This window comes from Podarcis vaucheri (assembly GCF_965113315.1).
Source record: "Podarcis vaucheri genome assembly, chromosome: 2".
Classification (NCBI taxonomy): Eukaryota; Metazoa; Chordata; class Lepidosauria; order Squamata; family Lacertidae; genus Podarcis; species Podarcis vaucheri.
This window is the reverse complement of record NC_138760.1, coordinates 17,971,463-17,991,411: the sequence shown is the minus strand read 5'-3', so window position 1 is coordinate 17,991,411 and position 19,949 is coordinate 17,971,463. Positions and strand designations below refer to the sequence as shown.

The 19,949-nt window shown below is 45.0% G+C and overlaps 1 protein-coding gene across 3 annotated transcripts; it reads right to left on the bottom strand.

Annotated features, from left to right (window-relative positions):
• Positions 1-2,550: 2,550 nt before the first annotated feature.
• On the bottom strand, positions 2,551-19,178 carry CNPY2 (canopy FGF signaling regulator 2). 3 transcript variants are annotated; one of them, XM_082213249.1, is made up of 6 exons: positions 19,029-19,178; positions 11,982-12,109; positions 9,373-9,488; positions 7,957-8,154; positions 7,541-7,637; positions 2,551-3,466 (listed from the first exon to the last, which is right to left on the bottom strand). In XM_082213249.1, exons 2-6 carry the CDS (start codon positions 12,079-12,081, stop codon positions 3,423-3,425), a joined length of 555 nt encoding a protein of 184 aa, XP_082069375.1. In that variant the 5' UTR covers positions 12,082-12,109; positions 19,029-19,178; the 3' UTR covers positions 2,551-3,422. The 3 variants fall into 3 exon arrangements, with proteins under 3 accessions (XP_082069375.1, XP_082069374.1, XP_082069376.1); XM_082213248.1 differs by lacking the exon at positions 19,029-19,178 and adding an exon at positions 18,649-18,888; XM_082213250.1 differs by lacking the exons at positions 7,541-7,637; positions 19,029-19,178 and adding an exon at positions 18,649-18,888.
• Between the last annotated feature and the right edge of the window lie 771 nt (positions 19,179-19,949).

Sequence of the window (19,949 nt, the reverse complement as noted above, 5' to 3'; positions counted from 1 at the left end):
AACTGGACAAAAGTTGTGAAACTTAAAGCCCAAATTTGCATTCATGTGTTTTTGGCTAATTTCCCACATAATTAAGGGATTTTTATGGCGACTCACTGCAAATGGTTAATATGGTTGATAATTTTAGGCTAAGTTACTTCATTTATTCACCCCAGGTGGTAATGATCATCCCATTTTTGACCCCTGCCCCATAGACTAACAGCATAGGGACATCACTCAAGCATCATGCTAGTTCTGACACAATTTTGGATTCTATCACGTAGAACCAGAGCTGGTGGTAAAGAGTGACACTGCATTAGATGTTGCAGAACAAAAGCCTAGCATTAGCCAGGCAAGCAACATCAGACCAGTGAACTCTGTCTAGGCCACTTGCTCTATTTGCTTCAAACACCACACTCCCAGAAGCTGCAAAGCCCAAAGCACACATCCTGCTATTATCATGGCCAGGCTGCCCCCTCATGCAGCAGATGTGTGACCAGAGTGCAGAGTCCTCATGCTGAACCAGGGCAAAAAGGTCACAGTAGTATTCTCTTTCCAGATTGCATCAGAGGCTATTTCAATTAGTCCTGCAAGGACTTCCAGTCATTCATGATATGAGTTACGTCCATTTGTCTATGTAGATGAACAATCCCTACATTTCAATTTTTAAATTGAAATTTTTAAATAAGGAAGGGAAGGGGTAGAGGAAGACACCCTATTTCAGTTTTGCTTCTACAAGTTTTTCTTCTTCACCATGTTATCCATGGATGCAACACACACAGGCTGTATTCATGACATAAGTCAGGAGGCTGTATCTCTCAGAAGCATAACAAACAAACTAAACAGCCAATTTAGTTCTCTTGTTGCCATAAAATAATAGGTAATGAAATTTATACTGATAATTTTGTTTGAAGTACTACTCTGTTGTTTTTGGAGTAAAGCTAGTCTGAGGAATAAACAGGGGAGCAGATTTGGGAAGAAAGAGATTTAAGTTATTTGAGAATTGGCTTTCGAGAGAACATTGGAAAACAGGGTCAAGAATAAAAATTTGAAGAAGATTTGACTCTACTCTTCTACCTTACACAGTTGTATACTGCTTTTCTTTTTGTACAGTTTCACCACTTGTAATTTTGGGCTACTTTGTGCACCTTTCTACATTGTTGGGAAGGTTGGGCATAAACCTGTTAATGAATCAGTTCTTTTTCAGCTGTGACCTCTGAGCAACTTCCCTGCGTGAATTGGAATTGTACGGAAGCGAAACAAGCATTTTATAGTAATACAGACTTTGCAGCAAAAATTAGCATAAGACTAATAGAATAATATTGAGTTTAATGTATAAAGATGAGGCTTACGGTAACTTTCTTACCACTACAGCTTCACTGCACTTCCTTGACTAAGTAGCATCTGGTTGGATTTCACTATCCCATGGGTAAAATTATAGGACAGAATGGACTTAGCTAATAAAGTCATATTCACCCAGAGCCTCTAAAGTCAGCTGGCATGGCAGACCAAAGTTTCTCGGGGACCGCTGCTCATTACATGGTAATAATAATCTGCATCTGAGCAAATTTGTGGCAGAGGTTAAGATTTAGACCAGAGAATAAGTTCACTCCCAAGCTTGGAGGCAATACTGGCTCAGGATCTATGATTTCCAAATAGTTGCTAGCAGCTGTCAGAAGAAACAGAAACTTCTCCCTCAATTCTTCCCACAGCCTGATTTTTCTTTATGTCTTGACTGAGCACACAAGGGGAGTACAGTTCCACTGTTGCCCTTTCAACAATGCAGCATGGCAAACTTGCCTCTCCTTCTTGTGCTGATTGATAGCATTACAATACAGTAGGATAATCTCCTCCCTCCATACTTAAGCTCCTTCCTCATTATCTTTAAATCACTAAAATCCACTAATTTTCCTTTAGTTTTGATCCTCCAATCCCTATGCCCAGTGGAAAGAGCCAGCTAGTCTAGGGTAATTATCTGCTAAATAAAAATCTTTCAACCAGCGTTTTACATTATCAATACAGTGGTACCTCGGGTTAAGTATTCACCGTATTTTTTGCTCTATAAGACTCATTTTTCCCCTCCTAAAAAGTAAGGGGAAATGTGCATGCGTCTTATGGAGCAAATGCAGGCTGCGCAGCTATCCCAGAAGCCAGAACAGCAAGAGGGATTGCTGCTTTCACTGCGCAGCGATCCCTCTTGCTGTTCTGGCTTCTGAGATTCAGATTATTTTTTTCCTTGTTTTCCTCCTCCAAAAATTAGGTGCATCTTGTGGTCTGGTCATCTTATAGAGTGAAAAATATGGTAATTTGTTCCGGAGGTCCATTCTTAACCTGAAATTGTTCTTAACCTGAAGACCACTTTAGCTAATGGGGCCTGCTGCTGCTGCCGCGCCACCGGAGCACGATTTCTGTTCTCATCCTGAAGCAAAGTTCTTAACCCAAGGTACTATTTCTGGGTTAGCGCAGTCTGTAACCTGAAGCTTATGTAACCTGAAGTGTATGTAACCCGAGGTACTACTGTACACACATGCCGCCACGCACAACTAAAGGAAAAAAATTGTAAGGAGTTCCTTGTTGATCATCTCAGTCACAGCATGATTTATTTTCTTGCCATCACTGGCCCATTTGTTTTTAAACAGGTATTAAAAGCCCTTTGAAGAGTATAACGACCCCTCCCCCAATTCCAAGTGCTCAATATCAGCACCCTTGTGGATTTTACAAGCCAGATACTGGCTTTCACCAGGAGCCAGTCTATACATGTGGAGGCTGGTAAAACAGCTGCAAGGCACAGACAACCGCTCCAGAGGCATAATATATAAATTGGCTTGCTCCTCCCTCTTGGTACAGGTTAGAAAGATGTATGTTCCTACTCCCCCACTCTTTGCACTCAAAGCACGGATTGCACAGACAAATTAAATGACTTGCCCGGTGTCATTATAAGGTGGTAGCAGAGCCACAATGGAGCACAACAAGTTCTTCTATTCAAGTTTGGATTAACTCTGCCTCTGAGAGCTGGAAATGAACCCAGGAGCTGTGTTGTTGGTCTCTTGACTCCAACCTACAGATCAATGCACCTGCACATAGCCACTAAGTATTAAAACACACACACACAGAGGAATGGGCTACGCAGTAGAAAAAAACAAGACTTGGATCCACATATGGAAGTGTCTCTTGTTCCCTTTAAAAATAGCAAACAGAAAAGGCCTGATAACGGTGGGTTTCTAAAAAGTCAGGTGAGTGATACTGCATCACTTATTCACTTTAAAAATTTGATAAAGAAGCTTTGTTTGTGTTTTCTTTTAGAGATACAATGTTGTTCACAGATTGTAAGGTGTGTGCCCCCCCAAAGGCTGCTGGGACAATAATTATTGGAGTTAGGAAGAGGGAGGTGGTCTACAAGGACTTTGCCAACTCATCCACCAGACCAGGCAGGCCTTTGCGCTTCATAGTTCATCATGTGGGAGATGCAAGGCGTGGTCACACAGATCTACAACAGAAGCACAGACAATTCAATTCATTACAAGAACTGGAACTTCCAGATAGACAACAGAGCTGATTCAAACTTGCCCAATATTATATCATAGCAGCAGTCCCCACAAGAAGGTGTAATGGTTGTACTTCTTCACTCTACACAAAAAACCCAATAGTTCTCAGTCTGAATTACTCCCCTACAAAATGAGGCTTTATCCAAAAATATAGTAAATCTAAATGTTGTAATGTAAAAAAATAAAAATTTCATAACACAACCTTTTCTTTTTAAAAATCTCAGCAATTGTTTTCAGTTTTATTTTCTGAAGCTGAACTCGAGATTTGGTGCTGATATTTGACTGATGATATGTGGACAAAGTGGAACTCATTTTAACAAAATGTGGTGATCACGGGGCAACATTTTATTGGGCGAGGTCTTCTGCACTCTAGCCTGCTCCTTTTCACTGCTCCAACCCTACCAACTTTCATTTCAGTCATGCATACTAACAGCTCCTGATAAAAAAAGTCCATTTTAAAACACTCCCCTTGTAAAAAGGTATTCCACTGTGCAGAGCTTACTGCAGAGTTTGTTCTAACAGAATTGCTAGTGAATGGACAAAAAAGTATGGACTCCTCATCCAAGGGTTAAAAATTTGTTCCTCAATCCTACATCTGCACAGCACATGGGTCATCAATTCACATGCTGTCTGCCAGCCATATTATCCACCTGTGAGTTGTTCCGCATACACAAATACATTTCTGAAGTCCCCAGCAGTTCTGAGCTTTTGATAAAAAAGGGTAGCGTTCACCTTGATGCATCACGAGTTGCAAATATATTAAAGAGCTATCCTAAATTGTCATTTGCCGAAATATCTCTGTCAGCCTCTGCTCTTTTTCTCACAGCCAGGTCTTGCCCAAGAAACTTTTCACCACAAACAAAATTCACAGTTCGAATCACCCTTTTCTCTTCTGTAGGGAAGATTAAATCAATAATGACTCAGCAATTGCTTTCGGGCCACAGGATCAAACAGGGTTAGCTTATCTTCCTAATCATCATGAACATCACGAGACTAGCCACGCAATCCCAAGGACTCTGGCGAAGTCGTAGTATGAACAGATCAGGTGAATATGTAATTGATTTGGGTGACAGCCAATTATTAAGCCACTTCTACAGGCCTACAGCAACTGTGATCCTCACCTTGCTGATCTGTAAAAGTAATAGGTGGTCATAAAGAATCAACTTTGGCTAGACTTCCTCGCTCAACTTGGCTTTGAGCCTAAAACCAGGTGGATTTGTGTGTTAATTATTTGGCTGGGTACTACAAATAGCCTGTTACGACCTGGTGGTCAGAAATAGGTGCTGCATTTTGGCTGTGCCAACGTGGCATGCCTCCAACCCTCAAACACTGGAGGGTAAAGGTCAGGTGAAAACAACACAGTCAGGTTCGTAGTCCAAAAATAGCTCAGTGCTACAGGAAGAGGCAGTTTCCTAAACGGACCCCTGTCAACAGGCTGCTTGTCATTCCTCTGAGAGCCAGTGAAAATCCAGCAGGAAAGTGAAGGCAGGAAGAGACTTTTCATTTGTCAGTTTTATCGGCTCCAAGGACTTTCCTAAACTGACCAAGAAATTAACAGGAAAAAAGAAACTTCAGAGAATGCAACTCTCAGCATACTTTCACATGCCCAGGTATTTTGAGTTTCTAGGACAGCTAAAACATTTTGTAGATATCTAATACGGCGTTGCTTAGCCCAAACCCAAAAGGCAGGTAAATCTAGGACAAAGACAATTCTGGAGGAACAATGTATTTTTTTTACTTATTTTGCATATCAGTACGCCAACCTTCAATCAAACAGTTTCATTTAGCTACACTGTGCCCAAACAGGCTCAATTCAAGCCATGGAAGGTTACAGTTCAGTGTGAATTGACAAACCATAAAAAGGAAAAGGACCCCTGACAGTCCAGTCCCGAACGACTCTGGGGTTGCAGTGCTCATCTCACTTTACTGGCCAAGGGAGCTGATGTTTGTCCGCAGACAGTTTATCCGGGTCATGTGGCCAGCATGACTAAGCCGCTTCTGGTGAAACCAGAGCAGCGCACGGAGATGCCGTTTACCTTCCCGCCAGAGTGGTACCTATTTATCTACTTGCACTTTGACGTGCTTTCGAACTGCTAGGTTGGCAGGATCAGGGACCGAGCAATGGGAGCTCACCCCATCAGGGGGACTCGAATCGCCGACCTTCTGATTGGCAAGCCCAAGGCTCAGTGGTTTACACCACAGCGCCACCCACGTCCACCATAGCCAATGGTCATTCCTTTGCATCCAGATAATTGGGAGTGAACTTCTGATGCCAAGTGCAGAAAAAGTGGGAAACAAATGTGTGCCTCTGTTGGCTTCATCTCACTTATTTGTATCCTACCCTTCCTCCAAGTTTATCCAGTGAGCAGAGATCTGAACCTGGCTTTCCCCACTCTAAACCACTATACCACCCTGGTACTCACTGTTTTAAATTTGCAAGCTGAAATCATGGTTTGGTGCAGTGTCTGAACTGAGACACAGAAACAAAGCACATGGCAAAGCTGAAACTGGTCAACAACCTGCGGTTTCCTATCTGCTAGATAACAACGTATTGTTCAATCTTATCCATTCATTTCTTGTGGAAAAGAACCCTATGCAAAAAACAGTGGTGGCCAAACTTGGCCCTCCAGCTGTTTTGGGGCTACAATTCCCATCATCCTTGACCACTCGTCCTGTTAGCTAGGGATGATAGGAGTTGTAGTCCCAAAACAGCTGGAGGGCCAAGCTTGGCCGCCACCGACTAAGGCTTTCTCCAGTTAAAGGAATCTCGGTCTGAACTCCTTGCCCCTGCTGCACCCCTGATCAAATTCACCCTACCCTTCTGGAGTCTTTCCTCCTACTGCAAATAGCAAGCGGTGGGGAGGAAGACCACATTGACTCCAGGTGAATAAAGGCAGAGCTGCCTCCCTTCTCCTATATTGCCTGCTCTGCCTCAGAGACACTGAGGACGGAAAGACAGACCAGGTGAATCACTTGCCATGAGTGACAGCCCTGAAGCAAAAAAAGGCAGGGATACGAGGCGAGGCCACAGAGAACCCTTTAGGTTTACTATTTATAGCACCTGCACTGTTCTCTCGGCATCTGTGAGCTCCAGTTACTACAGGACGCCATTCTATGGATGTTGTGAGGCACTGCAGAACGCTATGGGGTATTGGCAAGCAATGCCAAGGACAGGTCGCGGTGGGAGAGCAGCAACTTTGCCTCGTTGCCAGGAGGTAAGAAAAGATGTTCCGCTCAACAGAACCAGCCTGTTTCAGTTCAGCTGCCTTTACTGTTTCTAAGCGTGGAGAGAGGAAGCCAAGCACAGGAAGCTGTGCCAGGAGAAGAAGGTCATCTGTCTCTTAGGAACATTCTCCAAGGTCAAAGCGCAGCCAAACTCCTACCTGAAGTTTCTCTTCCTAGAAACTTAGTACAGCAACTGTTCAGAAGAGGGCAAAGTCAGAGCTTGTTAATCAGGCAGTGTTTAGCTGGGAACTGAACTAAAGCTTCTCCCCTTCTGAGACAAGCTGAAGCTCGATGGAATGAGATGCCTGTTCCCTGAAGTTTGAGGGAGAGAAGTCCCTTTTATTTTTAGTGATATCAAGGTCCTTCAACCAATTTGAATGGTATTCGTCAACTGGAAAATTAATTCAGTGCTCCAAACCCCTGCTGAGCACCAATTTTATCCAGCAGAAAGAACTTTGGGTGAAAGAACTTAACACCAGTCAACAAGAGCAGAAATCGAAAGCAGGTTCGTAGGAAGGCAAGATGACCCTGATTATTTTCTACATTGAAATAGAAAATAAGCTAGTGGAGTCTGTAACCTGAAGCGTATGTAACCTGAAGCATATGTAACCCGAGGTACCACTGTATTTTATGGCGTAGGGCCTACAGGGCAAGAGCTGCTGTGCTTCTAAGGCCTGAAATTCAGCCAAATCTGCAAAGATTACGTTTCGCTAATAAAGAGTTGACTCCAGCTTTCGACGGAGTGAATTACTGACCGGCTTGATCTGCAAACAGCCTAGTCCTTTGCTTACCTGTTCGTTTGCTGCATAGTCGGTCCTTGACATTTTCTGCCTCATGGGAGAAGAATTCTATGAACTCATCTTCATATTCTTCAGCTATACTCTCACACTGCAAAGGGGAACCAAGGAAGTCAGCCGTGCTATACACCGTGCCTGCAACGTACGTTCTTTGATGTAGGCACCAGCTACCTGTTCCACTTCCCTAATACGTATTGCAAAGCGTGGAGCTGGTCCAGAGTCGTGGCTGCAATTATACCATCGCAACTGCAGCATCGAATGTCTGTCACCATAACCAGCTGCAAGTATTAAGATAGAATTCGGAAGGAAAAGAGGCTACAGGTTGCAGCCAGGAGGTTCCACTGGAGTCTCCTTTTTTTCTCCAGCAGCCAAGTAGTCCCACACCCAGCTTCACTCTCTGCACCACTCACCGCGAACTTCAAGCTCGATGTCATATCGGTATCAAATTTGGTTTGAGAAAGGTCCATCTTGGCCCCGTCGCGGGACACCACCCTCACATAGCTTTTCCGGTGGGTGGAAGGATCTTCCTTTTCGCCATACTCTTTCATCTTGTCACAGATGCGCTCCAACAATTCCGTCAGGTGAGCTTCAGACCTGGCATAGGGCACCTGTGGAGGAATGGCAGCTTGCTATGAAGGTGGGAAAAGACTCCCCCACCTTTACCTTTATCAGATCCTATTGTAACCTAATTTTCCTCGGGCACCACGCACGTCTTACAACCTATCACTGAGGAGTAGTCAATCATTTTGCCATTTTACCAAAAGGAGGACACTGTAATGATTGCCTTAGTTTTCATCTTTCTGTGACAACCTAAGTCGCCAAACAGAAGGACCAATGGCAGCCACTAAGATCTGGAACTTGGGATAAAGAAATTATGTGGAACTATTGTTGAACTCTATATTCCCCCGCTCACGGGCTCCATGTTCCTCACCAGTCCCTTCTTAGCTGCACCTCTAGAATTTGAAATTTCTGTTTTAGGTGTGGAGAACCTTTGGCCCTCCATGAACTACAACTCCCATCAGCCCCAGAAAGCATGGCCCATTGCAAGGGATGATGGGAGCTGTCGTTCAGCAACATCTGGAGGTCCAGAAGTTCCCCACACCTAATATAAATACCACATTTTTTGCTCTATAAGACTCACTTTTTCCCTCCTAAAAAGTAAGGGGAAATGTGTGTGTGTGTCTTATGGAGCGAATGCAGGCTGTGCAGCTATCCCAGAAGCTAGAATAGCAAGAGGGATCACTGCTTTCGCTGCGCAGCGATCCCTCTTGTTGTTCTGGCTTCTGAGATTCAGAATATTTTTTTTCTTGTTTTCCTTCTCCAACAACTAGGTGCGTCTTATGGTCTGGAGCGTCTTATAAAGCGAAAAATACGGTAATTACTGATTTCTGTTTATTGTTGGGGGCTGCTTTGAGAGATGTAAAAGGATAAAAATGCAGGGATGTAGCCAGTGCTTCACGAGCTTAATTCTGTTGGCACAACCAGATTCATGTTTCTTCTCCTTCCCTTGTAAATCCCCAAAATTTGCTCCAGAGGATCCGTCAACCCCCCCAGAGCAGTTTTTGAGGGTGCACAGTGTGCTAGAGGGGACAGGAGAGGAAGTTCCATTTTGCACACAGAAGTCCACTGTGCCAGAAAAGCTGAAGAATTGGGTGCCGCCCATAAAAAATAAATTCCCTTTCACCAGGAGTTTAAAATCTCAGCACAAGGGTTTCCCCCATACATTTCTTCAGGGTGCTAACTATCTCCCTGACTTCCTATTTGTCAGATCGCCACAAAAGTCTCCAGAGATTCAGCCAATCAAGGGCAAGCATGAAACATGTTACCTCCACGACGGACTGGCTTCCATCTGGGTTGATGCGGAAGGAACCTATCTGGATCATTTTCTTGGGATCTACCTGAGATATTTCCCACTCCAGCTCATCCACTAGTGCCCGGCATGCTAAAACCAAAGAAAAAAAAGAAAGAAAAACTAGCTCCAAGAAGCAGTACTGATCATAGCACTCAGGAAGACAGCTACATTAACTTCATGATCCACTGCTCGATGCCAGGAACATTCTCAAGATTTGGCAGCTGAACAAATGCATTCTTCAGAACCCAGCATACTGCAATTGAAAATATGCCTTGCCTATGTCTTGTAACAACCATTTATTTGCAGCACTTGATAGGAGAATTTATCATTTACGTTAGGCAAGTCGTGCATGCAGGGGAGTGAAAGCAAGTAGAGGTAAAATTGACAGCTCCTGACCTCGGCACAACATCAGCTGGTTCAGCGGCCTTGAGGGCAACAAAACAACTGCACTCTCTATTCCCCTATTCTTCTTTCTCCTCTGACGTAGCATCAGCAAGCAAGACTACCAAAGCAACAGTTGCTGCTTCTGGGACTTGTGCTTGCAACCCACGAAAAAGGGAAAATTCAATAGCAGGGGATGGGTAGTTATGCTAACACTCCCATAAGGCTTTTCTGAAGACACAGGTCCAGTGATCTCCTCTCCCATGTGGACACTGCCAAGCAATGCTTCTGTGTGACAGTGTTCCACATGGTGAGGCGTAATGTTTGTATCAGGGATGTGTGGGGCTGGAGCCGTCAAATCTCACACATTTGGGCTGACTTGCATGGACACGTAACGGCTCAAAGGGTTATGCCATTTCAGCGTCACTTTTCAGCAGCCTCTCCGTAGGCCAGACAATTCTGTTATTGTGAGCGGAAGGATGTTGCTTCAGGCAGGCAGGGAAGGCAGGAGCAGGTCACCTGTAGCCTTCCAGGTGCTGTTTGGCTTCTATCTGCCCCAGCCTGTGTGGCCGTCCATCAGGAATGATGGAAATTGTCCCGCAACAACATCTGGAGGGCCACAGGCTCCTCACCTCAGTCGGGAACTAATTTAACAGGAGTTTTGAACCAGGGTTTCCCAAACTTGGGTCTCCAGCTGCTGTTGGACTACAACTCCCATCATCCCAAGCTAGCGGGATCAGTAGTCAGGGATGATGGGAACTGTAGTTCAAAAACAGCTGGAGACTGAAGTTTGGGAAACCCTGTTTTGAACTGAGAAGGACTGAAGGCCCAGGAATGCTGGGTTCTGCTCAACTGAGTCACTCTACTCAGGCAAGGGTCTCTACAATAGCCTCCTCCTCAGGAAATAGCAGCAAACCGTGGCAAAGTCGTCCCCTTAATATGCATGGCAGCTACTTACTCCCAAGTCTCAGGCAAATGATTTTTTAAAGAGTCAAACACCCTTCTTATGCATCTCAGTTGCAGAGTCCCGTTGCACATAGCTGAAGTCTGTAGAGGTCACTTTTGCTGCAAAAAACTGGTGAGGTGCCTAATAAAGGGAAGGCCCTTGAGATCACAGAATCGTAGAATTGTGGGACCCCTGCAATTCAGGAATCTGCAGCTGTCCCATGCACAGCGACTGAACTGAAACCTTGGTGTTATCAACACCACACTCTAACCAACTGAGCTGTCCAGGCTGACCAGTTATCTGACCAGATCAGAGAGGCCAGATGAAAAACCCCTTGGAGCCTGTTTGAGCCCATGCCACCAGCTGCCCATCCCTAGGATAAGACCTTGCTGTGGCCAACCTTTCATCTCCAAAGAATGATGAAAACAATTAAAGAACAAATAGATGCAGCGTATTCCTACATGCACAGGAATGGAACCATTATGTTTATTTCAAACTAAGTACCTAGGTGCCCTCAGACTACTATTGTGGGGGGTCACTCAATGGGAACTGAGATAGGCTACCCTGAAAAAGTTTGCTGCCACCATTGCACATCACACTCTGCAACAGAGTGAGTGGACTGGGCAGCCTGGTCCATTTCCTAGAATACTCAGGTGCCAAATCAATGTAGAAAAGGATCTTTAAAGGCAGAGAGTGGTGTAAGCATTGCTTTTTTCTGGGGGGTACGCAGGGGTACACTAAACATTTTCTGAATCCAAGTTTGGCCTCATTGAGAGGCAGTATTTCAATATGAGTAGGAAAGTGAGAGTACAGTGGTGCCCCGCAAGACGAAAAACTCACTAGACGAAAGAGTTTTCCGTTTTGGAGGTGCTTCACAAAACAAATTTCCTATGGGCTTGCTTCGCAAGACGACAATGTCTTGCAAGTTCCTGCTGGTTTTTCCCCTTTCCCCCCCTTTTTCTAAGCCGCTAAGCCGCTTATCAGCTGATCCGATCAGCAGATAAGCCGCTAAAAGCTGCTAATAGCGCTAATCCGCTAATCCGTCAATGGGCTTGCTTCGCAAGACGAAAAAACCGCTAGACGAAGAGAATCACAGAACGGATTCTTTTCGTCTTGCGAGGCACCACTGTACCCCTAAACATTTTTTTTTAGAAAAAAAAGCACTGGGTGTAAGCAATGTTATTTTACTGCTCTGTATTTCTCAAGCTCCACCACCCATTTTCCTAATGAGATTGCTACAAGAGAGTCTGCTTTACCTCCACAGCGGAGATCTTGGCTCCTCCGGGCCAAAGCACCACTCAACAGCAGCAAGAGGGCAGCGGACAGGCAAACCGTGCTTGAAATCCAGCCATTCATCTTCAAGGGTGTGGGCAAGCGTCACAAGCTGCACAGAAAGTCAGAAGTTATCCCAGGGCTGCATGGAACCAATTATCTAGCTGGCTCGCAAACCCAAAAAAAGCAAACTGCTTCCGTTACCAGGAATCTCATCCTAACCTCCCACAGCCATGGAGACGTGTTCATGAGCCACATGCAAGCAAGCAGTCCAATGGCTGTGCTCAGTCAGGGCTCCGTAGTACGACTTATTATGCTAAGCAACACTCTCAAAGCTAGCATTTATCCCCACGTCCCAAGCTCAGCTTTAAAATACAAAGTGCCCTCTGTGTGACAGGCCAACAGCAGCAGCTATTCTGAGGCTGTTTTAAATGTTTGCTAGCTTGCTGTGCTTTCCACAGATGACGAAAAATAACCCCTCTGCAAAACCAAATTCAACACACAAAAGTGGGGGGGGGGAATGGGTGAACCGAAAAAGGTATGAAAAACTCCTGGACGGCTCCCAAGAGAAGAGGCAATACAGTATAGCCTATTGGGCATAGTGTTCACACCTATCAGATCAATCAAGAGTTAACAGAGGATAGGGAGAGATCTCACTGCCAACTAATATTTGTAAGTAGTGCTACATTCCTGGATTTCAAAACACGCTTCACTCCTAAAAGGACTCTCATTTCAAAACACGCTTCACTCCTAAACACGCTTCACTCCTAAAAGGACTCTCATTTTACCTCCATATCCTTGTACCTTTTCAGATCCCACTTCCTGCACCTCTAAGCTAAATCCCATGAGAACCTAATATATCCAGCAAAGTTATGAGACCCTAATATACACAGCAGTTATGAAGTAGAAACTTTCTAGGGCCACACCGCTTCTGACTTAGAGGTAGGGGGTTGAATTCTACTGAAGTAGAAGCAGGCCTATGAGGGAGAGGACATTTGGTGGTATCCAACTAGGTTTTACTCAGAATAGGCTCACTGAAATTAATGGACCTAACTTAGCAGTGTTCCTTAATTTCAATGGGCAGGAATTAACCAGTGATTCTGCCTTTGCAACAAAGGTCCCCCCCCCCCCGCCTCCACTCCTGCACTCCCCAAAATTGGCTCCGGGGGGGGGGTGCATCAGGAGAACACTCAAACAGCACACAAGTGGAAGGGGGGGATCGTTTTGTCTGGCAAGCCAAAATCCTGCTGTCCCAGAGTCTACTCTAAGTAAAATGTTTTTGAAGTCCATCCACTGTTTAGGATATATATATATATATATATATGCAGGTTTTGGTGTCTTCGGGTGTCTTCCCGTGTAAGAGTCGGGGTGTCTGTGCGACGTTTCGACGAGGTCTCACTCGTCATCTTCAGGCTGGTGCTTTCGGCTTCTTGTTACTGGAACAGAGCAGAGTCTGGTGTTTGAGTTCCTATAAATACTGTTGAGGGGTGTGGTGTATAGCCTCCAACGTTCTGGGCAGAGAGGAAGTTCCTAGATTAGTGTGCCTTTTCTTCTTTTGTTCCTTAATTACTTGAGGGATATCTTGGGTGATTTCATGAGTGATATTCTGAATACCACTGGGTGGGTCATTAAGTGTAGATTAGTTGCTAAAGCTTTCGTGTCTTGACCTCTTGAGCTTGTGAAGAGTTTTTCTGAGAAGATGGCTGTGCTGCATTTAGTTGTGCTCTGGCTTGGCTTCGTGTATAGGGGCGAGCTGTGGTTTTGTGCCTTGTGCCAGCCAGATCTGTGTAGGGATTGCAGGGGGGTGCAGCATCCGGAGGTGCCACTATAGTTTGGCTACTGGATGGAGTCTGTAATATGTCTGTGGAGAGGGTCTGGGTTTGGGTCTGGTGTGGTTGATTGGTGACGGCGTTCTGTGTGCCTCTGGTTCTGGTGTCGGTTTTTGTGGGGAGGGCTAATTTCCAGATGTCTGGCAGGCGGGACGTGTCGTCACGCTTGTTCATGTTGTGAGGGTGTTTCTCTATCTCGATGGCTTCCATGATTATTCTCTTGTGGTGATGTTCCATGTTAAAGAGCAATTTGGAATCTGCAAAATTAATTTCGTGTCCTGTTTCTTTCATGTGTTGGAAAAGAGAGGAAGTTTTTTCTTCTTTTTTGACGGCATTCTTGTGTTCTGCGATACGTGCATTTATTCGTCTGTTTGTTTGTCCAATGTACGTGGCTGGGCAGACTTTGCAGGGTATTTCATAGACCCCTTGGTTTTCCAGCTGGATTTTGTCTTTTGGGTTTCTGAGGATATTGGCTATTTTTTGGTTGGTGCAGAAGGCTGTTTTGATATTGTGTTTATGGAGGATTTTGCTGATTTTGTCTGTAGTGCCCTTGATATAAGGAAGGAGGGCCATGCCATTGTTTTCTTCTGTGTCTTGGTTTTTGGGGGGTGTTTCTTTTTGGATTAGCTTCGTAACCCTGTTTTTCTGGTATCCATTAGCGATTAACACATCCAACACGTACTTCATCCACAATGGACAAAGATACAAACAGATAGAAGGAGCACCTATGGGATCACCCCTCTCACCGGTCATCGCAAATTTGTACATGGAACACTTTGAAACCAATGCTTTAGACAAGTCAGAACACAAACCCAAACTTTGGCTCAGATATGTTGACGACACCTTTGTAATTTGGCCACACGGGAAAGAAAAACTAGATAGCTTCCTCACACATCTCAACAGCCTACACCCCAAAATACAATTCACTATGGAAATAGAAGACAACAACCAACTCCCCTTTCTTGACGTCCTAATCTACAAAAAACCTGATGGCTCCCTAGGACACACTATCTACCGGAAAAAAACACACACCAACCGCTACTTACATGCACAATCACACCACCACCCTGCACAAATAAACTCCGTAGCCAAGACTCTCATCTCCAGAACCAAACGCCTGGCTGACAAAGACCACTTGACAACTGAGTTACAGAATCTCTCAAATGTGTTAATCGCCAATGGATACCAGAAAAACAGGGTTACGAAGCTAATCCAAAAAGAAACACCCCCCAAAAACCAAGACACAGAAGAAAACAATGGCATGGCCCTCCTTCCTTATATCAAGGGCACTACAGACAAAATCAGCAAAATCCTCCATAAACACAATATCAAAACAGCCTTCTGCACCAACCAAAAAATAGCCAATATCCTCAGAAACCCAAAAGACAAAATCCAGCTGGAAAACCAAGGGGTCTATGAAATACCCTGCAAAGTCTGCCCAGCCACGTACATTGGACAAACAAACAGACGAATAAATGCACGTATCGCAGAACACAAGAATGCCGTCAAAAAAGAAGAAAAAACTTCCTCTCTTTTCCAACACATGAAAGAAACAGGACACGAAATTAATTTTGCAGATTCCAAATTGCTCTTTAACATGGAACATCACCACAAGAGAATAATCATGGAAGCCATCGAGATAGAGAAACACCCTCACAACATGAACAAGCGTGACGACACGTCCCGCCTGCCAGACATCTGGAAATTAGCCCTCCCCACAAAAACCGACACCAGAACCAGAGGCACACAGAACGCCGTCACCAATCAACCACACCAGACCCAAACCCAGACCCTCTCCACAGACATATTACAGACTCCATCCAGTAGCCAAACTATAGTGGCACCTCCGGATGCTGCACCCCCCTGCAATCCCTACACAGATCTGGCTGGCACAAGGCACAAAACCACAGCTCGCCCCTATACACGAAGCCAAGCCAGAGCACAACTAAATGCAGCACAGCCATCTTCTCAGAAAAACTCTTCACAAGCTCAAGAGGTCAAGACACGAAAGCTTTAGCAACTAATCTACACTTAATGACCCACCCAGTGGTATTCAGAATATCACTCATGAAATCACCCAAGATATCCCTCAAGTAATTAAGGAACAAAAGAAGAAAAGGCACACTAATCTAGGAACTTCCTCTCTGCCCAGAACGTTGGAGGCTATACACCACACCCCTCAACAGTATTTATAGGAACTCAAACACCAGACTCTGCTCTGTTCCAGTAACAAGAAGCCGAAAGCACCAGCCTGAAGATGACGAGTGAGACCTCGTCGAAACGTCGCACAGACACCCCGACTCTTACACGGGAAGACACCCGAAGACACCAAAACCTGCATTCCTGTACCCGTGAAAATCTACGAAAGCATATATATATATATATATATATATATATATATATATATATCCACACACACACACACACTCACATATATATATATATGGAGGTTTTATAGGTTTTCCCCCCATGTTAGGGAGAACTTAAAAAGCACATTCACTCAACTGCAATTAAAAGTGGTATAGTCCAAAGAGGACTTTGCTATTTTGCTGTACGTGGGACTTGGGTTTTCAATGCCCTCGTGCAAAACACATGTTCATTAGCTTGCAATCTGTGGAATCCAGAGTTTCCCAATGACACATCCAATTGAAATGAGAGTTGGGCTCTAAGCTCAAGCAGGAAAAAACCCTGTCAGTACTAGGGTATTTTTATCCAATAACACACGTAAGGATACCAGTGTTCATATCCACTTACATATAAGCATCTCAACCTTTAAAAACAGAACCACACCATAACACAAGATGTATGGAAACCATAACAGGGAAAGAATGAAGCACCAATTTCAAGAAATGTTGCATACAGTGGTCTCAGGATGGGCTCACATATGCCTTTTATGCACTGAAGACTGGGTTTCATATGCACATATAGATGTCCAAAAATTGTAATGATTTCTGGTCACAGCTCAACATATATCACTCAAGCCAAAAGCCCTGCCAGGTGCTTTTCACGGACATGCATTACTCAAAATAACTGCAGGTAAGCCCTGTGCTTCCACCTGCACCTACAAACGTATGGTAAGCAACACCACACCTACAATACGATACAATAATCTTTACTGCCATTGTCCCATACAGAACAACGAAATTGAAAATATACAAAAATATATGGTCTTTAGTACAAAAAATGATGTTGGAAATGCATATAGTGTGTGTACTGCAAGCATCTTGGAGGAAGTGCACTAATTCTCTAATTTCAAGTACTGGTTTGTTTGCGGAGACTGAATTAATCTTACATCAAATTGGAAAAAGGTGCCGACTGTCAATCCCTCATACTCCATAGGACAGGAGTGGCAAATCTACAGTGTCAAAGTCTTCATAGAGATCTTCTTTTCTTAAATTGTATTTACTGATTTTTTTCCCATTACCGGTACAGAGGTCTTCTATCTAATCAAGCCACCTGGACTGAAGTTCTTTCCAAGTTCTTTTTAACCATGGATCAAAACATTCATATGGGCAGATTCAAAAAGCAAGGCATTGACACCTCACAGCCACAATGTGCAGAATCAAGTTGCACTGAGTTGTTTCTAAGATCTCTTAAGAGCATTTAGTGTTGGAGCCTACAGTTGCAACCCTAAACACATTATTAGAGCAGCAAAGCCAATGAACATATCGGGCTGCTTTGCATGCAGTCGAACCACTTTTCGCTAATGTGGGCCTGGATGTCTTTAGACCTTGGAGCATGGCCATGTGCAAGACAAGGGGAGGTCAAGCTAACAATAAGCGCTGGGCAGTGTTTCAGTATCTGTGCATTCCACATCAAGATCACTGAGTCCATAGGCACTACCAGTGTCATCAATGTCTTGAGAAGATTCGTGGCCATACATGGACCTATCAAATTCATTAGGCCCAATTGTGACATGAATTTTGTGAGAGCTGGGACTAAAGAGAAAAAAACGACACTGACCCTCTCTCCGTGACTACCGCAGTGCTCGGGATTGTGCATGGATCTTTAACCCTCTCCATGCCTCTCACATGGGAGGTGCTTGGGAACACATGATTGGTATGGCACGTAGAATTTTGGATTCAGTGTTGACAAGAGCTTACCCATGAGACCCTGGTCACCCTCATGGCAAAGGTCACTTCTATGATCATCGCCAGACCCACAGTTCCAGTTGCTCAGTTTCCTGAGAAAGCCCCTAAACAGCCTCGGTCCAGTATACCTGAAAGAGCATCTCCACCTCCATCGTCCTGCCTGGACACCGAGGTCCAGCGCCGAGGGCCTTCTGGCGGTTCCCTCGCTGTGAGAAGCCAAGTTACAGGGAACCAGGCAGAGGGCCTTCTCGGTAGTGGCACCCGCCCTGTGGAACGCCCTCCCACCAGATGTCAAAGAGAAAAATAACTACCAGACTTTTAGATTGACATCCAAAGGCAGCCCTGTTTAGGGAAGCTTTTAATGTTGAATAGGTTACAGTGGTACCTCGGGTTAAGTACTTAATTCGTTCCGGAATTAGCTAATGGGGCCTCCTGCTGCAGCCCAATTTCTCTTCTTATCCTGAAGCAAATTTCTTAACCTGAAGCACTATTTCTGGGTTAGCGGAGTGTGTAACCTGAAGCGTATGTAACCCGAGGTACCACTGTATTGCATTTTAGTGTTTGGTTGGAAGCCGCCCAGAGTGGCTGGGGTATAAATAATAATAAATTATTATTATTATTATTATTATTATTATTATTATTATTATTATTTGAATGTCTGGTGTAGATTTTTTCGTTGTTCTGTATGGGACAATGACAATAAAGATTATCGTATCGAAGTGGTACTTCACCTTGGGCACGCGAACGACGACCTTGCAAGCTAGGTCGCTCCCTCCCGCGTTCTGTAGGCGGGGGAACCGGAGGCGAGGTGACGGTGGCCGGCTTCCCTGAAGCCTCCCAGTGTGTGGTGCGTGGCAAGGAAGAGGTCTGACCCGTTGCCTTCCCGACTCCTGCCAACTACACCGGCGTGGAAATGGGACCCGCCATAGGTACTCCCTCGGCTTCGCCTCCTCCCACGACGCCACCCGAGCCCGCCCGAACCCCACCGCTCGGCGCCTCAGCAGCGAGCGCCTCCGAATCTTCCTCTAGGGGTGGCCAGCGTCCGCCTGCTCGGAATCCCACTCCACCGGCCACGCCACACGCACAAAAAGAGGACGCTAAAAAATGATACCTCTCTCCCCGTACCAGCAGCCTTTCATCGCGGCCTCGCTGGAAACCCTGGCCCTGCTCTTCGGAGCAGGCGCTTGCCAGGGACACCTCAGACTCCCGTAAGGACCCTTCGGCGAGGGCCGCGACCCCCGCCTCCCCGCCGCGGGCTCGCGTGGCGAACAGCGCGGCAGGCTGCCGGGCGAGGTGGGAGGGGCTGTCTCGAAACGTCACGTCCCCCAGCAGTCCGAGGGGCCAGAGTGGGCGTGGCTCTTTCGCTCCCCGGGAAGCGTGGAGCTAGGAACGCCTTCTAAAGCCCCGTCCCATAGAGTTGCGAAAAAGGGTAGAGTGACACACGCCCCCCAGGGAGCCTACCGAGCGTGGGTAAATTTAAAAGTCCAACGTGTCTGCCTTCAACAGGCTAGAGCAAGATTGTGGTGCACTCATTGCGCAGGCTCAGCCTCACAAAGCCGTACTTTCCAACATTTTCCCGATGAAAATTTGTTGTTGTTTAGTTGTTAATAATAATAATAATAATAATAATAATAATAATAATAATAATAATTTATTATTTATACCCCGCCCATCTGGCTGGGTTTCCCCAGCCACTCTGGGCGGCTTCCAAAAGAATATTAAAATACTGTGATACATCAAACATTAGTCGTGTCCGACTCTTCGTGACCCCATGCACCAGAAAATAGAGATGTCTTATTCCACTATTATTATTATTATTATTATTATTATTATTATTATTATTTCCCACCCATCAGAATGGCTTGCCCCAACCACTCTGGAAGACTTCCAAAAAATATAAAAACATAATTGAACGTTAAACATTAAAAAAAACTTTCCAATGGTTGTATAGTATATTCATTGCATACATACGATTGTGTATCATCTGACCCGTCTACTGCAATTATTAAGTTTGCAGATGACACCACCATAA

Bases quoted from the DNA above. Each gene is read 5' to 3' on its own strand.
- CNPY2 (XM_082213249.1), bottom strand. From the start codon at position 12,081: ATGAATGGCTGGATTTCAAGCACGGTTTGCCTGTCCGCTGCCCTCTTG. The intron at 7,638-7,956 runs GTGAGTGGTGCA...TCCCCTTTGCAG, and splicing joins CATCGAGCTTGAAGTTCGCG to TGTGAGAGTATAGCTGAAGA. The intron at 3,467-7,540 runs GTAAGCAAAGGA...CTTCTGTTGTAG, and splicing joins ACTATGCAGCAAACGAACAG to ATCTGTGTGACCACGCCTTG.